Source organism: Phalaenopsis equestris, unplaced genomic scaffold (genome assembly GCF_001263595.1).
Source record: "Phalaenopsis equestris unplaced genomic scaffold, ASM126359v1 Scaffold000669, whole genome shotgun sequence".
Lineage (NCBI taxonomy): Eukaryota > Viridiplantae > Streptophyta > Magnoliopsida > Asparagales > Orchidaceae > Phalaenopsis > Phalaenopsis equestris.
Window position 1 is genome coordinate 1 of NW_018165109.1, and position 13,674 is coordinate 13,674.

The 13,674-nt window shown below is 33.4% G+C and overlaps 1 protein-coding gene across 1 annotated transcript; it reads right to left on the minus strand.

The window, feature by feature from the left end:
• Positions 1 to 3,279: 3,279 nt before the first annotated feature.
• On the minus strand, positions 3,280 to 13,431 carry LOC110030155 (probable RNA-binding protein ARP1). Its single transcript, XM_020732739.1, has 4 exons — positions 13,362 to 13,431; positions 12,810 to 13,248; positions 11,788 to 11,911; positions 3,280 to 3,374 (listed from the first exon to the last, which is right to left on the minus strand). The coding sequence occupies exons 2-4, from the start codon at positions 13,053 to 13,055 to the stop codon at positions 3,280 to 3,282; spliced, it is 465 nt and encodes a 154-aa protein (XP_020588398.1). The 5' UTR covers positions 13,056 to 13,248; positions 13,362 to 13,431.
• Positions 13,432 to 13,674: the final 243 nt, after the last annotated feature.

Sequence of the window (13,674 nt, forward strand, 5' to 3'; positions counted from 1 at the left end):
GCAAGATCGAGATCGGCGTCCTAGCGAAGCAGTTCAGACGAGGCAATCATGGTTGGAGCTAACAAAGTAGACTTCGGCTTCAAAGAGGGAGGAGGCGGGAGAAACTTAGTGGTCTTCGTATGTAGCAGTCTGGTCATCGCAGCATAAGGAGGTGGGCCTGATTCGACCTTATGGCTCAGAAGTGAGGAAAGCATCGGAGCATGTCTTCATTTTCGGAGTTACAATCGACGACAGGGAGGCAGAGGATCGAAGGCTTCGTCTGCTTCGGATCTCCTTCGCTAGCCATCGTTGCTTCTGCGGCATATTCGACTGCTTCTTCCGCTTCGGCTTTGTCCGCTTCAACTTTGGCTTCTTCTTCGTACTCAAGGATTGAAGGCTTCGACACTCCTTCCTGGACCGATGGCTTTGGCTTCGGCAAATCCTAGATCTCGGCTTCGGCATCTTAGCTTCAGCACTTTTGGCGTGAAGATCATGGAACAAATCGTACTCATCGTTGCAGGAAGAATCAATAGTATTTGGATCGAATAACAGAACGCGAATCCCTTTTGTAGGCTATGATCGGTAATATTAGGACCGTATTATAGGACGCAGATCCTAGTTGTAGGCTATGATTGGTAGCATTAGGATAGTGTAACTGGATCCTATTTGTGGGCTATGATCGATAGCATTTGGATCGTGTAACTGGATACTTCTTGTGAGCTATGGTCGGTAGCATTTAAATCGTGTAACTGGACGCGAATCATTTTTGAGGCTATGATTCAAATTTCTAGACAACAATGATAAGGATTTATAGTTTTTATTTGCTCAAATCATATTAGGTTCAGGAGTTGTCACTGAGGCTTCGACACACTCAGCTCCGACACCATCGACTTCGATACTCACGGCTTGAAGATTGTTGGTTCAACAAAGTTTCTTGTTGTCAAATGGATACTTTTTGATCAGTCAGCATCAATTTGAGGGGCTGTCAATCAGGAATGACGGAAATCAGACAGCTAAATTAGGAGTTTTAGAAAGTTCCTTATTTAAATTATTTTCAATGTCTTTATTATGATTTATTTCCATGTTAGCTGAATATTTAAATTATGAATATATATTATTAAGTTATTCAAAATAGATTATGAGCTTTATTTTGTACCTAAAATCCTAAAATAAATTGTATAGACTATGATTTATAGCAATGCAAGCTAAGGAAAAAGACATTTAGCCTGTTTTTCTTAAAACATTGATAAAATAGGAGTTCTCTATAATTAGGAGCTTCCTTATTTAAATTATTTTTAATGTCTTTGTTTTGATTTATTATCATGTAAGCTGAATATTTATATTAGAAATACGTATTATTAAGTTACCTAAAATAGACTATGTACTTTATTATGTACCTAAAATAGATTGTACTGACTATTATTTATAGCAATGAAAACAATGAAAAAATGCATTTAGTCTATTTTTCTCAAAACTTTGACATGGTATCGGAGTCAAATTTTTGTCATAACCACCGATACTCGTTGGAGAACCGTCAAGCCTCTTCCCGGCTCTCTTCCCGCCGGTCTTCTTGGGGGATGGGAAGGGAGGAACTATTTTTTTGTCTTGATTCTCGCTCGTCTGCTCGTCGTCTCATTATTTCTTTGCTTGCATCGACTTCGTTCTACTTCAACTTCCACTTCGGCTCGGTCAGTCTCGACAGTCTCTCCTTCATTCGAACTTCACCCACAGTGGCTCCCGCCTTTGACATGGTATCAGAGACCTAGCCTATCGCCACCACCTCCCACACTACCTCCTGCTCGATCCGTGGATCTTCTTCGGTGTCGTCCTCGAAATCACGAAGCAGTCCCGATTATGGCTCGAGATTACGAAGCAGGAAGTGCGTCATCCTAGAAGCTTCGTGATTAGGGCCTGAGATCGCGAAGCAGCAGCGACACGATGAGCAAGATCGAGATCGGCGTCCTAGCGAAGCAGTTCGGACAAGGCAATCGTGGTTGGAGCTAACAAAGTAGACTTCAGCTTCAAAGAGGGAGGCAGGAGAAACTTAGTGGTCTTCGTATGTAGCAGTCTGGTCATCGCAGCACAAGGAGGTGGGCCCGGATCGACCTTATGGCTCAGAAGTGAGGAAAGAAGCGGAGCATGTCTTCATTTTCGGAGTAACAATCGACGACAGGGAGGCAGAGGATCGAAAGCTTCGTCTGTTTCGGATCTCCTTCGCTAGCCATCGCTGCTTCGGATCTCCTTCGCTAACCATTGCTACTTCTGCGGCATCTTCGACAACTTCTTCCGCTTCGGCTTTGTCCGCTTCAACTTTGGCTTCTTCTTCGTACTCAAGGATTGAAGGCTTCGACACTCCTTCCAAGACCGATGGCTTTGGCTTCGGCATATCCTAGATCTCGGCTTCGGCATATCCTAGATCTCGGCTTCGGCATCTTGGCTTTAGCACTTTTGGCGTGAAGATCATGGAACAAATCGTACTCATCGTTGCAGGAAGAATCAATAGTATTTGGATCGTATAACAGAACGTGAATCCCTTTTGTAGGCTATGATCGGTAGCATTAGGACCGTATTATAGGGCGCAGATCCTACTTGTAGGCTATGATTGGTAGCATTAGAATAGTGTAACTGGATCCTATTTGTGGGCTATGATCGATAGCATTTGGATCGTGTAACTGGATACTTCTTGTTAGCTATGGTCGGTAGCATTTAAATCGTGTAACTGGACGCGAATCATTCTTGTGGCTATGATTCAAATTTCTAGACAACAACGATAGAGGATTTATAGCTTTTATTTGCTCAAATCATATTAGGTTCAGGAGTTGTCACTGAGGCTTCGGCACACTCAGCTCCGACACCATCGATTTCGATACTCACGGCTTGAAGATTGTTGGTTCAGCAAAGTTTCTTGTTGCCAAATGAATAATTTTTTATCAGTCAGCATCAATTTGAGGGGGTGTCAATCAGGAATGACGAAAATCAGACAGCTAAATTAGGAGTTTTATATAATTAGGTGCTTCATTATTTAAATTATTTTCAATATCTTTATTTTGATTTATTTTCCTTTTAGTTGAATATTTAGATTAAGAATATGTATTATTAAGTTACATAAAATAGATTATGCACTTTATTATGTACCTAAAATAGATTTATAGCAATGAAAGCTAAGGAAAAAGACATTTAGCCTGTCTTTCTTAAAACATTGATAATTTTTTTAGCATGCATGCATGCATAAATACATACATACATACAAACATATTTAAAAGAAAATCGGTATTTGGCAGAGGCCCAAATATCGATTTCTCATGCGCTAGGCACCATGATAAGAGCCTGCGCCATGTGCCTAAATATTCGAGAACCAAGCACCACTGGGGATCGAACCCGTGATCTAAGGGGGCCTACAGTAAACCCCGCCAACCAACAGGCCACGATTTGCAGCATATATATATTTTTATAGATTAGATACTAAAGAGCTTGAAATTTATGTAAAAACTAACCCAATGAAAAGAAAAGAGAAGTAAAGTTTAATTCAAGTAAAATGTACTAAAGATGAAAATAAAAAAATACCATTCTTAAATGAGAATATTCAACATGAGTGTGATATTGTTATAAACTTTTCAATTAAGATTTTAAAAATATGATTGATTTTAGTGATTTTAATATCATAAAAATAACTATTTTTATTTCCACGGTCATATTAGTAAAGTAAAAATTGAGGATTTTAAAAAAATAAAGTGTTAAAAAACAGTAGGACATGATATTCTAATAGAAATGTGAATGTTTAGTATATCTAAAAATTGCTTCACTTACTAAACTTTTAAATATTATTTAAAAAAGATGTCTGCTAAGGAAAGAAGGAGTCTATGTTTCTATTTTTAAGAATAAAAGGGATGCACAAGTGTGTGCAGATGATAGAGAAACTAAAATGTGACATGCATTAAAGTTACAAGAGATGGTAACTGAACATAGGTTACAACGTGACATAAATATTTCTCAATATCAGTTTGGATTCATGTTAAGCAAGTTTACCATGGAAGCTTATATATTTATTGAAAGATTTGATGAAAAGATGTAAAGAGAATAAGGAGAATCTACATATGATTTTATTGATAGAAAAATATTATGATAAAATTCCAAAAGAGATGCTTTTGAGAGTTTTATAAAAGAAATGTGTTGATATTGTTTATATTCAAGTCATTAAAGATGTGTTTACTATAATCATTACCTGTGTTCCAACACCAGAAGGATTGACCAAATATCTTCCTATTTCAGTTGGATTACATCAGGGATCAGGTTTAAGCTCAGATCTTTTTTCTTTAGTTATGGATGTTCTTATTAAACATTTACAGTAGGACGTACCTTAGCGTATGTTTTGATGATGATATCCTTTTTGTGTACAAGTATATAGAAAATTTAGGAAAAGCTTGAATTATGGAGCTCAAATTTAGAGTCTAAAGACTTTCATTTGAGTAAATCTAAAACTTAATACATGGAATGTTATTTTAGTAATAGTAATCTAGTGGCGGGGTTGTAATAATGGGAGATCAAGTCATTAAGTTGATAGAATGTTTTAGATATCTCGGATCTATTGTTCAAAGTGATGGTGATATAGATGGGGAGGTTATTAGTACAATTCAAGTTGGATGGTTGATGTGGAGGAATGCATCAGACCTATTGTGTGATAAAAGAGTACCACTTAAACTTAGAGAAAAATTTTATGAGATGATGTTGAGACCTGCAATGCTTTATGGCACAGAATGTTGGTTTGTAAAAGAGAATCATAAAGTTAAGTATTAATGAGATGCGAACGCTCAAGTGGATGAATGATTTCACACTAAGAGACAAAATACGAAACAAATATATCCGTACAAGAATTGGAGTACCTTCGATGGCAGACAAGATTAGAGAAAGTCGCCTTAGATAATTTGGTCACATTAAATGTCGACCATATGATGACCCTGTTAAGAGAGTAGATGTTTTAGATTTGACTTATGTTAACAAAGGTGGAGGTAGATCTAAATAAATGTAGGCATGTTGTATAAAAAATGATCTAAATTTATAAAAATTAAATGAAAATATGACGCTTAATAGGACACAATAAGGAGAAAAGCATTCATATATTCGATCCCACTTTGCGGGTTAAAGGCTTGTTGTTGTTGTATTTTATTGGTGCACTTGCTATTATTCAAATCACTAAATTCTACATTCCACTTTTAACAAATACCATTCATCATTACGCCTAATAAAATTAACTCTAAATTTACCATTCCAAATTATACAACAACAACAAAGCCTTAATCCCACTACGTGGGGTCGGCTACATGAATCCTTTTTCTCCATTGCGTCCTATTTAGTGTCATATTTTCATTTAGTTCTAGTAAATTAAGATCATTTTTAATACAATAAGCCCAAGTCTTCCTAGGTCTACCTCTGCCTTTCTTAACAAGTCGATTTAAAACATCTACTCTCCTAATCGGATCATCAGATGGTCGACGTTTAATGTGACCAAACCATCTAAGACGACTTTCTCTAATTTTGTCTGTCACAGGAGCTACACCAACCCTATCACGAATATATTCATTCCGCATTTTGTCTCTAAGTGTAAAGCCACTCATCCACCTAATCATTCTCTTTAAGTAGAACTAAAACTGAATACATGGAATGTAATTTTAGTAGTAATAGCTCTAGTGCCAGAAGTGTGACTTTGGGTGATCAAATTATTAAAAGGTGTGAACGATTTAGATATCTTGGGTCCGTTGTCCAAAGCGATGGTGATATAGATGGGGATGTTAATAGTAGAATTCAAGTTGGTTGGTTGAAGTGGAGGAATGCTTCGGGCCTTTTGTGTGATAGAAAAGTACCGCTAAGACTGAAAGGAAAATTTTATAAGATGGTGGTGAGACCTGCAATGCTCTATGGCGCTGAATGTTGGCCTTTAAAAGAGAAGCATAATAATAAGTTAAGTGTTGTCGAGATGAGAATGATTAGGTGGATGAGGGGCTTTACACTTAGAGACCCCACGTAGTGGGATTAAGGCATTTACACTTAGTACCATTCCAAATTATAATTTATAAAATTTACCTTTAATTATCCCTGGTATTTACTAATTGTACAGTACTATTAAGGCATTTGTCCATTTTAATTACCTAGCCTCAAATCTAAAAATATTATCCTAGGGAGTGTTTGGTTGCAGATAAGATTTAAGTTAAATAGGATTTAGTAAATCTGGTAAATCCAGATTTATCAAATCTAAATATTATTAAATCCAAAATAATGTGGTTCAGTTAAGGTTAAATCTACTTAAATCCATTTGATGTGTTTGGCGTAAATTTATTTAAAATATTTTTTTTCCTGCGCTAAATCTATTAAATCAAACTAATAAGTGGATTTAATAAATGAAACAAGTAAAAATTGGATTTAACTTAAAGATGGATTTATCTAAACTATTTATGGTGTTTGGCTGGATTTATGTTAAATCTAACTTAAATCCTGTTAAAAGTATGGTACCAAGAAACCCACCCCCCCCCCCCCCCCCCCCCCCCATTAGATCTTAATTTTTCTATGTAATATATTGAGATGCCTACACATGACATCACTAAGTATCATTTAATCATATAGTAATATCGGCTAGAAATTAGTTATATTAACCTTCTCGAATACTTTCACATTATTTTGACATTCAATTTATTCCACAAAAAAATTGACCAATTTATATCATCTCATATATATAAAAAGTAAAGACATCTCATTTTGAATGACTTTGTATAACATCTCAATACAACATGACTGAAGCCGCATAAACCTCTTCCAAAATATAGGCCACATCTATTTATTCCTATGAATATATTTTCATATGGCTTTCAATCAATGAAAAATTTGTTGTTTAACCTCTCCAACGAATTTTGACAATCAAGTTGTTGATATCAATTATTATTTCCTACTACTAATTGGCTCTGATGGCATATCTTATAACCCAATTCCAATAATCTTTCTATGACCAAACCGTCCAATTTACTTTACCTCATCTAGCCATTTTTGTTGCACAGTTTGTGCAATATGATGGTGTTCCACTCATTATATCGATCTTTGGAGAGATTTCCAACTATACTATTAGTCTCTATTGACTTGAGCGATCAATTCTTCTACATTTTCTGTTTTAGTTAACAAAGTGAATAGGCTAGTCTATTTAGTTTCGTAAATATAAATACGGGTCTTATGCATATACAAAAGTTCTTACCTTATAAATAGGAGTTTTATGCATATACAAAAGTTCTTATCTTAAAAATGTATAAGGTGTGAGTATCATGCTTTCTATTTATGAGAGTCAAAACAGTGATCAAGAAGGAAGCTCAAATATTTTTGGAAAATGTTAAATCCATAGATAACCTGTAGCTAGATTATATCACTTTGGTAGCTTTTTTTCTTTAATTTTTTATTCATTACTATATATTTTGTAACTGAATCGAATGTTGGATTTTATTCAAGTCCGCTATAGTCAAGTAAAAAGCTTTTAATTCATTGAATGAATAAATTTTTATGGATTATTTCTAATATAAGGCTATTGAACTGATTTTTTTTTTTTGGTTTTCAACAAAATGTAATAAAAAGTTACTAAAATTAAGAGTTTTTAAGCTAGGAAGTTATGCATGCATGTCACATTATCTTCAATATCTCATACTAGATCTCATGAGAATACCCTCGACCCTAAGAAGTGCTAGATCAAATTTAATATTAAAGGATAAGATTACATCACAAGGTATTTTGCATGTAAGACATAATAACCCGTTCCACTAATAAAATAATATAATTTACACAAAAAAAAAATAATTTCAAAATGGCCATAATGATGTCCAGAGTAATACTCCTACATTCAATGTGATGTTAGTAACCTTAGATTGGATAGCTATATCAAATGAATTTTTAAAAAGGTGTGATATTTCTGATTCATATAAAAATGAATTTAAAAAGGCTAAGATAAAACTAAATGATGTACAAGTTTATTTTGGTGAAATGTTGCTCATAAAACAAAATTTGCATGGATTGATATATAGTTTACCAAATTTACAGATCTTAAAGCCAAATATTATTTTCCTTTATACCATTTCACAAAAGACTGCAGGCAAAAAATTAAGCACAATTTAAGCCAATATCCACCGAAGACTTTATAGGACTTTGGAGTATTAAATAATTTCAGGATTATGTCCCTTTTAGATCTACTAAAACTATCGTTAATATTTCTAAGAAAAAATTACTAAATTTTGATATAGAGCCCATCAAATACACACACCCAAACAGGTATCTTGTATGATCAACTCTAATCATATTAAAAAAAAACTGCATGTCATCAATTTTGTTTAATTAATAAACTTAATGTAAGAAATGATGTACAATAGCAATAGTACTTCTAATGTTCTTATACTGAAACTGTGTGAGCATCTTCACTAAAAAATGTTTATGAACTTAAAACTAAAATAGAGCAAGAGTTATAATATGAATCAAATATTAAATTTGAAAATAAAATCATTTTAAATAAAAATCTCAATAAAACTTTAAATACATTCCCGGGTTGTGAAATTGAACATACGATGTTGAGATTTTTATTTAAAATTTTAACTGCACAATTTTATATTATAACTTCTACAAAACAAATGGTGACAACTGCATGAGCCCTTGGTATCCCATGACCTTTTCTAGCTACAACTTTTGGTCATATCCTTATTCATGTTTAAATTCAGACTTTAATGACCTTGGTGATCGATTCATTTATGATTATTATTTTTGTTTTTATTGTCACAATAGATAAGGAAGTTTACTAGGCTTTGTAATTAGAAATAGATATCCTACAAATTTTTTGGTTTTCAATAAAGTTTTATTCAAATTTTTTATAGATTTTATTTGCAAGAGTAAACACTTTAATAAGATGAGAGACATGAAGTTTTCTAAAAGAGGCTCTCATTTTACAAGAATAAGGCTTAATTCTACTGCTTTTTTACTTCTTTCCTACTATTATTCTTTTTGTTTCTCAAAATTTTACTATTGCATTGACCTTTGAGCGATTTATTGAGTTTAGTAAAGCTTGGTTTTCAATGATTAACAACTTACAGCTCATTGGAAGATTTCTAGGTTCTAAGTTTCTCTGTTATTACTAGAATGTAGTGAATTAACATTTTAACAGATTTCCTATGCTTATTTATTTTCATTGAAAGTATTAAATAGTTTAATAAATTAAGAGTTGGCGTCCTGTGAATTTAACATTGCATAAATGCATACTTTATTGAATCTTGTATTAGATCTATATCGAAAAACCATGTCTCTATGATATCCTGCATCACATATCTTAACTCAAGACATAGAAGACAAACATGTAAAGGTTCAAAACAAGGAAAAGTGATTGTTTCAAGCCGTAATCATTGCCTAAGCAGATGGCCTCTTTTCCTATGAATAGTCATTGAAAAATCAAATACATTGATAATTACCGTCACATCAATATTTGGGGAATAACTGAGTTGTGTATCCTATAAGTGTTTTGGATTTACTGGATAAGCTACTTAATTCAAGGAGGACAATCAGCATCAAGCACCATTCTAACTTTAAGGAGCGTGCTAGCTACATAAATGACTGATATACCCTCAATTTATAGTGACTCGCATGCAATATTATATCACATTCAATAGTCTTTCAAGTTTGATCTAATGGTTGTAATGAATCCCAAAGCAGTAAACTAGACATGATCAACTAAAATTGAATTAGGATCAAGTAATAATAAGCTGATCTGAAAGCATATTGCTTAGCTACTTAGGGCACATGCAATTCACCTTTAATAAACCCTGATGTTGCAAGTAAAAATGGATGAACGAAAGTTGTAGCTAGAAAAGCAATACTCTGATTGACTGGCATTTAAGTAGTAAAATGTGGGCAATGGTCACCACTGTAAGAGGGCAAAAGCATGGCACAATGGCCATCAAGCTCAAAGAATACATAAATCAATGCTGATATTAACAAGTCCCCTAAGGTCATACTAAAATATTGTGGATGCTATGATAAGTGGATGAGTAAGAAGTGAATAGAACTTTCAAAGCTGTCCATATTTACAGCCGTTGTTTAGCTTCCCTCTAATTTATTCTGGGATGATATGGAACTATTCATTCATTTATAACCAATTTTTATATATCGTTGCTAACCAACTATACATTTAATTGTTCTAAAGTAACCCCAGTAACACCAACAAATTTATCTTCTAACAATCTACTAATAATGACTTGCACCCTATTGATATTACTATCCTTTTCAACACTGAAGCGCACAACCTTGACTAGAGTTTTTCGATGTTTTCACCTTCACATATAATTTCTCATAAACATACATGTCTTCTTCTTTACATCATTAGTTTGAGACTAAGGCAAAGCTTGCCCATTTTTTAATTATAATTAGGCTAAGATATCAAGTTCTACTTGTGGGAGGCATCCTGATGAATATCACGGATCAGAGTTCAATGATAGATACCATGTATGAGTGAATACATTGCCAAATATTGACAATTCGGCATTATCAAGTGTGGTCAAGAAGAAATTTTTCGAAAAATTTTTAGTGCAAAAACATCTTACTTTCAATTTTTAGTAAAACATTCCTAGTCAGCCTTGCTCATCAGAACTTAAATTCAATAACAATGATTTGAATAAGAAAGATCCTGCCCAACCGTACAAATGGATAATGATCGTCCATCACAATTGGAAACCATGAAGTGACATTGAAATTCTAGTTAAACTTCTTTAGCCTCTTGCTATAAATATAACATCTCAAAAAGGACCAAGTAAAAGATTCTAGCCACTTTAAGAATCAATTCATTCTATCTTTTATGGAATAAATAACAAAATGAGTTTAGATGAAGAACGGGAAATTACCAAGTAACTTTAAATTTAGTATATTGTGGCAGAGATATACCAAACATGGCTGGGGCAACAAAGGATTATTCTTCCTTTTGCAATGCTATTCAAGGATATGGCATATCACAAGTATGAATTGTGACAAAATACTAAATGAAGTCTAACATAATATATGAAATTCCAAGCAAGCTGCTACTCGAGTTTTTTACACACCTAAGCAAAACTACTCCCTTGAAGCTCTAACAACAATGATTATATAAAATGGCAACAGGAAATCAAACCATAGAGGATCCATAAGATCACAGTAAGTTGATTCCATAACAATTAAAAAAAATTAACTGATGTTCCGAACAAACATAGTATTATAGTTTATTGACGAACATAAAAGTGAAACTACTTGATTACATGCACAATAATCAAAAAAGGCCATGGCAAGAAGACTTGAGCAATAAACAAAAGATGCGCTGTTGAAATCATGACGTTCAATTTAAAGGGAAACATAAATGAGGACATATCATTAAAATTACCAGGGGCACTTACATGCATACCACACAATTCTTATGTGTTTACATATCAAACTCAAAAATATTCATATTTACATGCAGAATTACAAGGGGCACTTACATGCATACCACACAATTCTTGTGTGTTTACATATCAAACAACAAAATATTCATATTTACATGCATAATAATCAAATCTTTAACACACATAAAAAATATAACCAATTGTATCTTTTTAAAAGTAAAATACAGCTTGTCATCCATATGCTTATGATACCAAGGTGTGATAAGGGTATATCAAACTTTGGGTGTTAGACATGAAAATTATGCAGTATGTATGAAAGTTTCTGAAATAATAATTAATATGATAAAAGCTTAAATAAAAAAAATTGACAAACATTTGAAAGTTGGATAGAAAAAACTACCATAAAAGGGGATAGGTCGAGGTCGGCCTAATGAAGCTAAATTGCAGTTAGCTCTTCTTCCATCTATGATTGGGCTGGCATTGGCACATGCTTTGCTTGCAGATTCTGGATGTCGAAATGTTACCTAAATCCTCCAAAAAAATTCATCATCAAAAGGAATAATAAGAAAACCTCTGACAAAGAAATTAAAAACTTGAATGATCCTTATTTTTGAGTGATAAAAAGTGATTTTTCACCTTGTTTAAAAAGGAGTTCGAGGTGCATGCCCCAAGATGCACATTAAAAAATGCCTCAAGGCCACACATTTCAAAAAATGTGTGTACTTTTTTCAATCAGGTTAAATAAAAATGTATCACTTTGTATTATATTAAATTATACTATATAATATTATTAATATATATGATATCATATTATATTATGTGATGCAATGCCTCGAAAAAGTCAAAAAATAATTTAAGTAAGATTCCTTGATCATATTATTAATTTGATATATTATTTTAAATTACATTTGATCTCATATTAATTAATATATGAAGTATGAAAAAAAAATATAGTAATTGCAGAAGATTTGAAAAAAGATAATAAAATAGATTCAAAAGAAATAAAAATATTATATATGACAATTCTTCTAAAAATGATAAAAATGAGAATTATGCTATTGTGGATCTTGATCCTCATAATTTATTTAAGTTTTAATTGATTACCTACCCTAAATCTCATTTCAAACTTTTATTTTAATATCAACATTTAAAATTCAGATTTATAGTTCATACTTTTATGATAATAAACTAAATGAATATATCAATAATATCATATTTATGAATCCCCTTTAATCTTATGCTTTTTTTTTCTATTTTGAGGCTTAAGTCTCAATCTACCTCAAAGCTCGCCTCATCAAGCGACAACTCGCCTCATCAAGCTAAAATGACTCGGTTCCTAATTTTGCCTTTTTAAACCTTAATCTTTGATCTTTCACAAGAGCGCACAAAAGCATCAAAATAAAAGGACGAAGAAAAACTCACAAAACCATAGCCCTTCGACCTTCCGGTATTCTTATCTGAGATCACGACGGCCTCCAGAATCTCGCCAAACTGCTCGAAGTGGCGCTGCAGCGTCTCGCTCTGCGTCTCCCACGCCAAGCCCCCGACAAAAACCTTCGTATATTTCGTGTCGCCATAAGGGGAATTGAAAAAATGGACTCCAGAGCCTGAACTCGATCCCGAAAGCGATCCCGACGCTGTAACATGTACAGGCGGGCGGTTGGCCATAGATGCGCTCCTCACGGAATGAAACCAATCCGAAAAGTTTGATTGTCCAAATTTTATAGATACAATACCAAACTTAAAAAACGACCACAAAAATTGGTAATCAAACTAGAAACCCCAGGAAATCATCAGAGAACAGCGAGTATTTGTTAAACCCTAGCTTTTTGCGTCGTGAGCAGGTTGAATCAAAGAAAGACTGAGATCACGAAAAGAAAAGAAAAAATGATATATATATATTCAATTAAAAAGCGGACAGAGAGAAGAGTGTAAGCGGGTACACATAATTTCCGTAGAGTACAGAGGCCATACGAGGTTCTTTAAATTCCAGACGAAGCGGAGGGTGTCGAAGGGCCAACGACCGCGTACGCATGCACAGTCCATAACCGAGGTGTTGCGTCAACCCGAACAGGGCTATCCATTAAATGCATGTGATTTTAATATTTTTTAAAATATAATATAGCAATATATTTATAATATTTAATTAATGTTCCGTTATTAATAAGAAAAATATATATATTTCTTTTTTTCTTTGTTTTTATTTTTATTTTTTATTTTTTTTTAATTTGGCTATGTATAAAATATTTTCAATGTTCATGAAATTGTGACTTACCAAAATGGAATG